This window comes from Sus scrofa, chromosome 4 (assembly GCF_054392235.1).
Source record: "Sus scrofa isolate SSC_HxYL_T2T_F1_AM1 chromosome 4, Sscrofa_HxYL_maternal_Yorkshire_Landrace_v2.0, whole genome shotgun sequence".
NCBI lineage: Eukaryota > Metazoa > Chordata > Mammalia > Artiodactyla > Suidae > Sus > Sus scrofa.
Genome location: NC_139386.1, coordinates 127,865,577 through 127,878,491, shown reverse-complemented (window position 1 = coordinate 127,878,491; position 12,915 = coordinate 127,865,577). Strand labels below are relative to the sequence as shown.

At 44.5% G+C, this 12,915-nt stretch overlaps 1 protein-coding gene across 20 annotated transcripts in view; it reads left to right on the top strand.

The window, feature by feature from the left end:
• The window catches only part of SLC44A3 (solute carrier family 44 member 3), a 103,944-nt gene that overhangs the window by 53,299 nt on the left and 37,730 nt on the right, over window positions 1-12,915 (top strand). For 11 of the 20 annotated variants that reach the window (XM_085023915.1, XM_085023931.1, XM_085023919.1 and 8 more), the window contains 2 exons: window positions 8,021-8,177; window positions 10,677-10,772. In XM_085023915.1, the coding sequence (XP_084880041.1) occupies window positions 8,021-8,177; window positions 10,677-10,772 (253 nt within the window). The remainder of the gene's footprint in view (window positions 1-8,020; window positions 8,178-10,676; window positions 10,773-12,915) is intronic. The other 9 variants (XM_085023934.1, XM_085023921.1, XM_085023923.1 and 6 more) reach the window with 1 other exon arrangement.

Genomic DNA, 12,915 nt, shown 5'->3' with positions numbered 1-12,915 from the left:
CCTAGCCTAGGAACTTTCATGTGCCGCACATTCAGCGCCAACAAGCAAAAACAAACAAACAAAAACAAAAACCCACAAGAGATATAAATTATCACAACATTATAAATCAACTAGGCTTCAGGAATCACTGAAGAAGAAATATATCTCATAGTAAATAAGCGCATAATCCACCATGAAGGGGGTTATTTGACATCATCCTTGGAATGCTGAAGTCTTCTTAGAACTGATTCTGATTTCCTCTCCATCAAAGAATTTATGATAATTATAATTAAATGATGCAACTGTACAATTAAATAATACAGTTCTACAATTGTATTATTAATAACCATTTCTCTCCATGGTACAATGTAAAGTCTATAATGTCTTGTTTATCACATCACCTGGAATAGTGTAATGCCTATATTGAAGAAACAATAAGATGTAACAAATTGTGAGGACCTGTTTATATCGTTACACTGTTTTTTAACCAATTTATGCGTTTTATATTTTACTTATTTTCAGAGAGTGTATTATTTTTGTCATTCTTACCAGTTAAGTTATTCTTTTTATTATGCTATATAAAATATTTAATGGTAAAAATAAATAAATAAATAAATAAATCAACGATGCTTCAATAACACTTTAAACACAGACAGCAAGTGAGGACTAGGATGGAGAGAGACAGCAATTATGGAAAACGGTGTAACCATATGGAAGTCCCTGTAAAAGTTAAAAGTAGAACTGCCATACTGTCCGGGAATCCCACTTCTGGGTATATATCCAAAGGAAATGAAGAAAGGATCGGAAAAAATATCTTCACCCCCGTGTTCCTTGAAGCATTGTTCACAATAGCCAAGATATGGGAACAACCTAGGTGTCCACTGACAGGGGGTGTATATATAATGGAGTATTTTTCCGCCATGAGAAAGAAGGGAATCTTGCCATTTGCAACAACACGGATGGGCCTTGAGGGCATTCTGCAGAGCGGTATGTCTTAAAAAAAATCAAATACTGGATGATATCACGTCTGTGTGGAATCTAAAAAAGCTGGCCTTATAGGAGCAGAGTCGAATGATATTTACCAGGGCTGAGGGATCATAGAAAGGGGAGGTATTGGGTCAAAGGTACAGACCTCCAGTTTAAAGCTGAGTAAGTTCAGGGGATCTAATGTACAGCGTGATGATTATGGTTCTGAGACTGCATCATATACTTGAAAGTTACCAAAAGATCTGAAATGTTCTCACCGCAAAAAAGAAACGGTAATGATAAGGGATGGAGGTGTTAGCTCAGGCTATGGCAGTAAGCACCTTGCCAACACAGAAGTGTGTCAAATCCGTCCATCATACACCTCGGACTTACATAATGTTCTGTGTCAATTATGTCTCGGTAAAGCTCGGAGGAAAACATTTACAATTTCAGTGTCATCATGAGAAGGGGGAGGGTTGGAAATTGAGTGTGCTGGGGTGTTTGGGCTGGGTAGGAGAAAGACACCAGCAGCGTCCTTAGTGGGAAGTCGGCAGACCGTCTCTGAGGCAGAAAGAGCAAGAGATACCAGTAAAATCGTGTAATTTACAAGCGTAAGGGTGGAGTTCACGCTGCGGCGCAGTGGGTCAAGAACCCGACTGCAGCAGCTGGGGTCGATGTGGAGACACGGATTTGATCCAGGCCCTGAACAATGGGTTAAGGATCTGGTGTTGTCACAGCTGCAGCTGGGGTTCAGTCCCTGGCCCAGGAACTTCCAGGTGTCATGGGTGAGACCATTAAAAAAAAAAAAAAAAAAAAAAAAAGAGGTAAGAATGAGTTCCAGAAGAAACAGCTAAAATATTACCTCTAGGGAGTGAAAATTAGCAGTGGGGAAAGGAAACTGCTGTTTTTCCTGTTACTCCTAGCAGTAGTCCTTGACTTTTTAAGATATTTCACATAGTTGATAAAAATAAACTAAACTAAAATGCAAGATGATTTATTTTTAGCACTTCTTCATGTAAGACCATTAAAGAGCTGCGCATGTTTTCTGTGTGCCTGATTTTGAAACCTCCAAGATTTTCCTTATCTCAGGGTTCACAATTCTTTAATCGCTCGTTCAGGCCTGCTCCCGGGGTGAGAATTAAATATAGCCGGAGCGCATTCATCTCTGTCATTCGTTTAAGCCGTAAGAGGGCTGAAGAGTTCACCCAAAGACCATCGAGGGCCGGGACATGGGCAACCTGTATAATTTCCCCTTTGCAACCATTTGCCGGAAGCCCGGTAACTAAGAGCCGTAAGGACGTGGCTGCGGTGTTACAGGAAAGAGCCAGGGGTGCTCCGTTTGGAGAAGGGACCCACGGAGGCAGGACTTCACAGTCTGCAAATACGCAGAAGATGGTTTCCAGCTGCTGCGGATTCGCCGAGGAAGAAGTCAGGGAGCGGATCACAGCTGAGCCGACGGCGTTCCGGTGGGAGACAGATGTGTTTCCTAACCTCGGCAGGAGCTGCCCAGGACCTGTTCTCCAGAACAAAGACTGCCGGTTTTCTGTGGGATTGGAAGGCTGAACCTCACGGCTTCCCCACAGACCTCCCCCAACCCCATCTTGCAGGGATTTTTCTGGAAGACTCATCAGGAAAAGACAGGGTCTCTGCAGGGACCCGATCGTGCGCCTTTGCTCAGGACTGGATTTTCACTGGAGAACATCCATTCTGTGCCGCTGGTCCTTGTCCAGGAGCCTCAGAACAAAAGTCACTTTCCATACTGTTAGAGTGCTTCCTGAGCCCTAGGCTGGATCTAACCAGAGCTACAACCCGCCCCTGGGCCCCTGAAGTTGCTGGCTTTGACTTACGCCCATTGTCCAAGCAAGTTACATATTCTGACCGCAAAGGTGTTACAGATGCAGACTTGATGGACGGGACCATTAAACCCTTGGCCCAGCGACTTGAGCTGGCCTGGTGTCCTGGGGCCCTGGCTCCATCACACAGGGCCCCGGCACTCAGGACAGCCACTTGTTTAAAAGTGGGGGAGCTGGGCAAGTTGGGTGCATCCTGAAGTCTCCTGCCATCTCACACGACCCAAAGTCTTCCTACTGCCACAGAAGCCAGGGCAAGGTGCTCAGCACACGGCACTCCCTGGAGAGACCTGGCCTGACGGGAGGCCCCAGCGTCCTTCTAAGCCCATCACCGAGCTGCCCTACATGCCCCTCGCTGCCCTGCGGTCCTGAATGCCAATTCTCAAAATATGGTGAAGCATTGGTTTAAGCCTCACCAGGTGTGATCAGATCCCCTTCCTGAAGGCAGGCTTTGCTGGTTGTGGCGGAAGCAGAGATGAAGGCCCAGCCACACTCACAGCAGAGGAGGGGTGACGAGGCGATGTTACCTTTGACCATAAAGGGGTCTAGGAAGAGGAGGTGGGGGCTCAAAGACCCTGCACTGTGGGCAGTGTTGAGTTCTCAGGGAGGGTATGGAGTAATCCTAGCTCTGCAAACTGGCTTGCTTTGGGAGCTGGCCTTCTTTTCAGGCTTTCTCCCATCACGTGGAAACTCAGCTTCTGGAACCTCTGCCTCTTCTTCTAGCCAAGCCCTAGACTCGTCATCAGGATGCAGCATGGACAAAGGCAGCCGAGACAGTGCAGGCACTCCCCTGCCTGAAATGATGAATCCCATCCCGGCCAACCTCAGAAGGCTGATGCCCAACCCCAGTCTTCAGGACCTGGAGGACCAGCGGGGCCCCCAAGGCCCCATTCACAGTGGCCCGTGAATCCTTTGTCTACGATGGCAGGCAGGCCCCGCCCCCTTCTCCCTGCATCCCTGCCTGAGCACCATAGTATGTCCAAAGGCCCATAAATCTCATGAAGGGGAAAGTGAATATTCTTCCTTTTAAAAAATTTGAGGAAAAGGAAAAAACGTGTCAGATTTTCCTGGCTCTGCCGCTCTTGTAGTTTATCAGATCTAAATGAATTCGTATCAGGAACAGACTCCCTGGCATTTCCTATTTTCAACAATATTGAGTGGAGACACACGTCGCCCTCACTGTGGGACAACTGGATTGCAGTTATTCTGCTCCCGATATTACTTTAGGGTTCTCTCTCCCTTCCTGCATGATTTAAGTCACAGCAAAACACAGCGCTTGCCAACACTTGAAACATTTCTGGCCGCATTCCTTCTCCTCCCTCAAAACTGGGCTCTTGTCAAAGCCTTAACTCGCGGTGACTTAGCAACCCAAGCAAGCCGTAGAATAATCCATTATGAAGAAAGCAAGCTTCACTTGGAATCAGTGAAGGAGCTTCTCGGAAAGGGCCTGATTTTCTGGAACGGGCCGCCGAGGGCCGAGGGCCGGGGCCGAGGTTGCCCTTGTTTTATCTCTAAGGTTTGGGGGGGGCTGAAGCCTGTACCCGTTCTCTTGTTTTCCCCTTTTTTTCCTGCCTGTGAAACGGACTCTTGCATTCTTGGGAGCTGTGTCATGACAGTCCCATAAGTGATTCACAGTGAAGTGACCTTTAAAGAGCAGAGGAGGCATCCGCTGGATTTCAGGAGCCAGAACCGCGCCCCCTTCCCGGCAAGCCCACAGCTCTCTGGTGGCCAGCCCCAGTCACGTGATTCGGTGGCGCTCTTACTGGCAGTGTTTACATATGCACGTGTGTGGCTTAAACCTTGGGGCATGTTACGTAATTAAGCTTCTGAAAATGAACATGGGATCTAGGTGCAATTGAAAGGTTTGGTAGATGTGGTAAAGAGGAAAACGTGTTCATTTTAATTCATCGTTTTTTGTTTTTTGTCTTTGTAATTCTCTTTTCCATGTCATAACACTTGAGTGCCACCAAAAGCAGTGAACTTAGTCCAAGAAATCATTGAACCTTAGCTACCAAGGAGTAAAAAGATTTTGCCAAATGCAAATGGCATCACTGCTTTCTAAACTGTTAGTACCAGAGACGATTTGAACCAGAGAGAAGTTTTGTATTTCTTTGTAAATAGTGGGGGGTTTTTTTGGCCAGGCCCAGGGTATGCACAAGTTCCCGGGCCAGCGGTTAGTTCTGTGCTTTGTCCCCTTCGTGTACCTACAAAATGCCTTTCCCCTGGGCATTTGTTCATTGGCATTCACCAGCACTGAGCTTAATGGTCCAAGGAGCAAATGCTGACTAGAAGCCTGGGAAGTTACCCTCTTTTATACCATCTAAAAGTCTCAAAGAATCAGAGTTCCCATTGTGGCACAGCAGAAACAAATCCGACTAGGAACCATGAGGTTGTGGGTTTGATCCCTGGCCTCGCTCAGTGGGTTAAGGATCCGGCATTGCCCTGAGCTGTGGTGTAGGTCACAGACACGGCTCAGATCTGGCGTTGCTGTGGCTGTGGTGTAGGCCAGTGGCTACAGCTCCAATTGGACCCCTAGCCTGGGAAGTTCCATATGCTGGGGTACAGCCCTAAAAAGACAAAAAGACAAAAAAAAAAAAAAGGTATCAAAGACTCTTACTCAAGCAACTTGGTCTGAGTGAGTACATGTACATGTCAGCAGCATCACATTATTGTAAAGCCAGACTTGTTTTTTTTCTTTTTCTGTTATTGGAAAAAAAATTGTTTTATATATAATGATTTTTATTTTTTTCCATTATAGCTGCTTTACAGTGTTCTGTCAATTTTCTACTGTACAGCAAGGTGACCCAGTTACACATACACATATACATTTTTTTCCTCACATTATCATGCTCCATCATAAGTGACTAAACATAGTTCCCAGTGTGACACAGCAGGATCTCATTGCTTATCCATTCCAAAGGCAATAGTTTGCATCTATTAACCCCAAATTCCCAGTCCATCCCACTCTCTCCCCCTCAGCAACCACAAGTCTATTCTCCATGTCCATGATTTTCTTTTCTGTGGAAAGGTTCATTTGTGCTATATATTAGATTCCAGATATAAGTGATGTCATATGGTATTTGTCTTTCTCTTCCTGACTTACTTCACTCAGTAGGAGAGTCTCTAGTTCCACCTATGTTGCTCAAATGGCATTATTTTGTTCTTTTTTATGGCTGAGTAGTAGTCCATTGTGTATGCATATACCATTTCTTCCCAATCCATTCATCTGTCAATGAACATTTAGGTTGTTTCCATCTCTTGGCTCTTGTGAATGGTGCTACAATGAACATGAGGGTGCATGTGTCTTTTTCAGGGAAAGTTTTGTCTGGATATGTGCCCAAGAGTGGGATTGCTAGGTCATATGGTAGTTCTATGCATAGATTTCTAAGGTACCTCCATACTGTTCTCCATAGTGGTTGTACCAGCTTACATTCCGACCAACAGTGCAGGAGGGTTCCCTTTTCTCCACACCCCCAACAGCATTTGCTATTTGTGGACTTGTTAATGATGGCCATTCTGACGGGTGTGAGGTGGTACCTCATAGCAGTTTTGATTTTCATTTCTCTAATAATCAGTGATGTTGAACATTTTTTCCTGTGCTTGTTGGCCATCTGTATATCCCCTTGGGAGAAATGTCTATTCAGGTCTTGTGCGCATTTTTCCGTTGGCTTGTTGACTTTTTTGCTGTTGAGTTGTATAAATTGTTTGTATATTTTAGAGGTTAAGCCCTTGTCCGTTGCATCATTCGAAGCTATTTTCTCCCATTCCATAAGTTGTCTTTTTTTTTTTTTTATGGTTTCCTTTGCTGTGCAAAAGCTTGTCAGTTTGATGAGGTCCCATTGGTTTATTTTTGCTTTTATTTCTGTTGCCTTGGGAGAGTGACCTGAGGAAACACTTGAAAGGTTGATGTCAGAGGATGTTTTGCTGATGTTCTCTTCTAGGAGTTGGATGGTGTCTTGTCTTACATTTAAGTCTTTAATCCATTTTGTGTTTATTTTTGTGCATGGTGTGAGGGTGTGTTCCAGTTTCATGATTTGCATGCAGCTGTCCATTTTCCCAGCATCACTTGCTGAAAAGGCTGTCTTTTTCCTATTTTATATTTTTGCCTCCTTTGTCAGAGATTAATTGAACATAGGTGTCTGGGTTTATTTCTGGGTCCTCTATTCTGTTGCATTGGTCTGTTTGTTTTGGTACCAGTACCACACTGTCTTGATGACTGTGGCTCTGTAATATTGCCTGAAATCTGGGAGAGTTATGCCTCCTGCTTGGCGTTTGTTCCTCAGGATTGTTTCTGGGTCTTTTGTGGTTGCATATAAATTTTTGGATTGTTTGTTCTAGTTCTGTGAAAAATGTCATGGGTAATTTGGTAGGGATTGCATTGAATCTGTAGATTGCTTTGGGTAGTATGGCCATTTTTGCAATATTAATTTTTCCAACCCAGGAGCATGGAATCTCATTCCATTTCTTTGAATCCTCTTTAATTTCCTTGATGAATGTTTTATAGTTCTCAGCATATAAATCTTTCACTTCCTTGGTCAGGTGTATTCCCAATATTTGATTTTTGGGGTGCAATTTTAAAAGGTATTGTATTGTTGTATTCCCTTTCTAATATTTCATTGTTAGTATGCAGAAATGCGACTGATTTCTGAATGTTAATCTTATATCCAAACTTGTTATTTTGTACTCTCATCCTCAGGGTTTTGGATTTTTTTTTTTTCTTTTGAGAAAATCTTTCTGATAAAGTTAATGGAATAAATCAGAAGCTATATCCATGTTGGCAAGGTAGTGTGGCACCTGGCACTCTCCCGTATGACTAGCTAAAGTTCATACTGGTGTTTAAAAAAAAAACGTTCCCAGGGGAGTTCCTGTCATGGCGCAACAGAAACAAATCCAACTAGGAACCATGAGGTTGCGGGTGCAATCCCTGGCCTCCCTGGGTTAAGGATCCACCATTGCTGTGAGCTGTGGTGTAGGTCACAGACTCGGCTCGGATCCCACATTGCTGTGGCTCTGGTGTAGGCCAGCAGCAGCTCCGATTGGACCCCTAGCCTGGGAACCTCCATATGACGAAGGTGCAGCTGTAAAAAGACAAAAAAAAAAGTTCCCAGGGATCAAACCCTACCCGTAGCAGCAACAGCACTGACTCCTTAACACACTAGGCCACCAGGGAACTCCCTAAGCAGTGTTTTCTTAAATGCTCTCTCTTTTGTTTCTCTTTGTCTCAGAAATAAAAATGACCCTCCTGATCACCCGATCCTGTCATCGCTCTCCACTCTTTTCTGCTACCATCAGGGAACAGTGGTCAAGGGGTCCTTGCTGATCCCTGTGGTGAGCATTCCGAGAGCCGTTCTGAGGTCCCTCTCGCACGCTCTGCAGGAGAAGGTAAGGCAGCACCTTAAAACATGTGCGCCCCCGCGTCCAATTTGCAGAAAAGTTAATCCCTGGCAAACTACTCTGAGTCCCAGGAGAGGAATGTGACCTGTGACAGTGGCCTTTCAGAAAGCCCCAGTGTTCTTCAGGTCCCATCCCCCACCCCCAGCAGACTTTTTGTCCCAGTCCCTGTTTTGTTTAGAGTTCAGTTTGTTGGGTTTTCTCCAACGTGGTGGCAGCATTGGGGTAGGGAGAGTTAGTTCTGAGTTAGCTGGTTTTCCTTCTTATTTAAATGCTGGAGAAATAGGAGGAATTCTTAAGATGAAATTGAGACAGGTTTTTTTTAAGACATTTATCATGCATGCTTTTTTTTTAAAAAAAAAGAAAAATACACTAAAAGATAAGAATAGCATGTGTTTGTTTCTGTTTTAATACTAAAATATTCCCTGCCTTGTGTGTTTCCTGGAGGGTGCCATGGGAAGTTGCTGGTGTGTGTGTGTGTGCATGCACGTGCACACATGCTTACCAGTGAGAAATGGGCAAGCTGACCTGCGTCTCAGCTCAAAAGACGGAAAACTGTGGGGCTTTTGTGCCTGGGGGTTTCTCTCCTCGCTGCTTTTTATTTCCATGCACATTTGGTTATGAATGCCAGTGGAAACCAAAACACCAGGAAGACAGCTGTTCTCATGGTGTTCCCGGCCTCCAAACAAGGGAAGGTTGGATTTTCCCCAGCTTTTCTGTTCTCACCCAGTGCTAATCTCCCACACTCCGACCTCCGCACGGGTGACTGGGTCGCAGTTTCACAGACATAAATACGTCCGGTCTTTTGGGTCTAGGTATGTGCTCTGAGTGAATTGGGAAGGTTTTACATATGTTATGCTTTTTACATAATTAGGTAATTATGCTTTAGAAGTGTTTTTGTTTGCTCTTTTAAGTAGAAACCTGAACCGTTGATAATTAAGTCCGTAATCAAGATTTAAGATTAGTTTATCAATTAGCAATTGATTGCATTTCATCTAAAATTATCTAGCTCCCTTATCCTGAAATGCAGGCTAAGGAGTTCCCTGGTCATAGAATATATTCTTGTGTTTCTGTTGAAATTTTGCTGAGCTCCAGGCTGGTGACTTGGGCATTTCCACATGCAGCACAAACCTAGCTATTCTGGTTCCTGCATTTTGAAGTTGATCCTTCAATCTTAGGAAACTTGCAGAAGGATGACTTGAAGAACAGATTCATAGAGTTAACATATGGTAAATGTATTTATGCATGTGCATGTATGTCACATATGCCTTAGTGATAGATAATCATAAATTAACGAGCAGTGGGGAACTAGCTATCCCCCCCAGAGCTAGGTACCTTAAACTCTCTGGTCAAACAGCCTCCATAAATCTAAAAGCACCCAGTGGTTCAGCCTCTCTGGCAGAGCTCTAAAAGGTCATTTATCACTCCCGGGATCCCCTGAGGACCGGGAGCCCAACTCCCTTCTCGTGATGTCTCTGTTGGAGAAATGTGTCCTTTCTTAGGTGAAAAAAGGGGTCTTCCTCCACAGCCTTTCGGGCCTGTGCTGTGTCTACAATTAAACATTTCTCGCGGCCACTGTGAGGTCCTTCTTACATTAAAGGGCTCATTCACCCACCGCAGCGAGGCTGAAAAGCATCCAGATCAAGTTTCATCCCATTGAATTAACACTGGGACAAGAAAATGTCCGTATAAGGCTGAGTTATTCCTGGGGTCCTCCTGGAGAACTATTTCAGGATTGTTTGCAGGGATTTTTTTTTTTTTTTTTTTTTTTGAGAGGGGTGTCTGGGCAGTGGGTAAGATGCATTCAGTCACCCCTCCCCCCCCCAAGTTTGTTCAGTTATTCATTCTTGAGTTATACACAGGCTCAAGTTATATTTCAAAAGACTACTTTATCCCTGGAAATTTAGCCCTGAGAGTCTCACTGTAGGATTTATTTCCAAAATAAATACGTAAATAAACTTGAATCTTTTTTTTTCTTGTGGGCACATAATCAGTATTTACAATGCATTCATTTTGTTGTCTCTGGGATATGAATTTTTCATGAATATAAACTTTGGTTTGAAAGAGCACGTTTATAATTTCGGACACTGGGGAAAATGAAAGAGAAGAGAGATTTTTTTGTTTGTTTGTTCCCTTACCTAGAACGAGAAGGTCTGGTTCACCTTTACTAGTAAACATGGACTAACCCACTTCCCTTTCTGCTGAAAACAACAGCAGTTCTAACAGGTGAGCCCGCAGGAGAGAAAGCCTGCTGGTGACCAGTAGTGATGATAGAATGTAGCAGAAGGAGTAGCAGGTGCAAAACGAGACCTTCCGCAGAAAGAGTAGCAGGTGCAAAACGAGACCTTCCGCAGAACGGAGTGGGCGTTGCCCTGCTTCTCTGGGCACACAGGTCTCCAAGTAGAAACAGCGTGTGTTCACAGAAACCGCCAACTTTCCATTTTCCTGGCACTTCTGACTCTGTTCCCTTGGTTCTCAACCTGATCCCAGCAGCGTGGTCGAGCTGGTGCCTGGTCGAGCTTCGTGCTCCGGTGCTGCTCCTGCTGTCTCCAGCGTCTTGACGGATGCCTGCGCCATCTCAACCAGGTACCTCTCTCCCACCACGTGCCCAGGGACTCCGAGGGGCCTGCGTGGGGGCACTGTCTCTTAAGTCAGGGCCAATAGTTCTGTAAAAGGCCGGCTTGTGTAAATACGTTCAGCTTTGGGGCCATTCCGTCTCGGTCTGGCCCATGCAGCTCTGCTGAGATAGCAGGAAAGGCAGCCGTAGACCGTGGGTGAACATGACCATGGATGAACGTGACCGTGTTCCAGGAAAAGTTTCCTTACCGGCACTGACGTTTGAACGTTATATTTTTCATGTCTCAAGAGAGAGTCTTCTTATTTTGATTTTTTTTTCAAATATTTTAGAAATGCGAACATTATTCGTAGCTCTGGCCAGAGGGAAACGGGCTATCTCATAGACCTGGTTCCGGCCTGTAAATCTCATAGACCTGGTTCCGGCCTGTAGTCTGCAGACCCTTGACTACCTTCCAGGGGTCATTAAGGCCATGCTTCAACGTCACCTGAAAGAGATGCGTGTCTCTTCTCAGACGTGAAAAGGGGAGGAGGCCTTAGAAGCCCTGACACAATGCTCGTATGTCATCAGAGAGCTCATTTTCAATGTCTTCTCCAAGAACTGTAATTTTCCTGAAATAGGAAAAGAATCGACTCCCTAATTTTCATGAGTTTCACCAGCCTTTCCCTTTCAAGCTATAAATATTCCTTTAAAAATCAGAAAAATTATATACTTGTGATTGTTTGCATTTCAGATTTTTTTTTCTCCTGAGTCTTTCAAATTGATGGTAATTTGGGTGTGTGTTTTATTTTCCTGTAGATAATTTAAGAAATTTTAATAACCCTTAGTCAGATTTACACAAAGCAGTATTTTTATAAGTCGGCGGGCTGTTTTATAATTTAAATGTTCCCAGAAGCCTCACTTAGAAAAGTACTTATTATTGCTCCTCTTCCTAATAAATGTACCAGCAGAAGTAAAGGGACTAATGAGACCGTCTATGTTTCATGTCTTGGAAGTGGGATTAAGAATACCTTTCATTGTTCAGGGGAGATGGTACCCTTCTTATAGGAACCCTCTCTTTAAGGCTCTTCTCAAGAATCTTGGAATACATTTCAGAGTGTATCTAGTTCTCACTTGGATTGCTTCAAACCTGCGTTCATAAAACACAGTAAAATACCATAGCACCTCTCAGAATGCTGGGTCCTGTAGCGAGTCAAGCCGGACCCCATGGATGTCCTGTGACGGTATAACATGCCAGCCTTTCTCTCCTAGAACTGTGTGCACATGTCTAGACACCAGTTTATTCCACAAAGATTTTGAGATGTGTTACAGAAATGTACTAACTGATGAACACGTATACGTGAAAATCAAGCTAAGAACTCAGACTAGAAAGACAAAGCAGTGGGACTGTTGATATACGAATGTATTGGCCACATAGTCTTTAAGGTCCTAAAGTTGAGTTGCTGTCCTCTCTTTGCATTTTCTTTTTTTCACGTTTTAAAGCGTTTTTATTTGCGGAGTTCCCATGGTGGCTTAGTGGTAATGAACCCAACCAGTGTACATGAGGACTCGGGTTCAATCCCTGGCCTTGCTCAGTGGGTTAAGGATCCAGCATTGCCATGAGCTGTGATGTAGGTCACAGATGCAGCTCGGATCCCGTGTTGCTGTGGCTGAGGTGTAGGCTGGTAGCTGCAGCTCCAATTCCACCCCTAGCCTGGGAACTTCCATGTGCAGCAGGTGCAGCCCTGAAAAGACGAAAAACCAAAACCTTTTTATTTGCATATTTTTAAAAATGTACATTCCAATAATTAAAATCATTTTAACAACAAAAAAAATGGCACTCTGATTAAACTGCGTTTTACAGGCCCCGGAACACCTTGGACCAGCTTGCTTTTCACTCTAGATTCCACCCCGCTCCCACCCTCACCAACATGCGGGTTCTTTTTCCTTCCCTGCCGACCGCACCGGCACGTGGCAGAGGCAGGCTCAGGCTTCGTGTCGGTGGTCCTGATTCTTTGATGTGAAAGGGGGCAGCAGAGTCATTTAAACTTGATCCACCCTCTTTGCATCTTACACAGCTCAGCAGCTAGAAGTAAAATAAAAAGGCAAGGCTCGTGGCAGGTACAGTGCGTGTTGGCCGCACACGCCTCCTTACAACTCACCTGCTCACTGCTC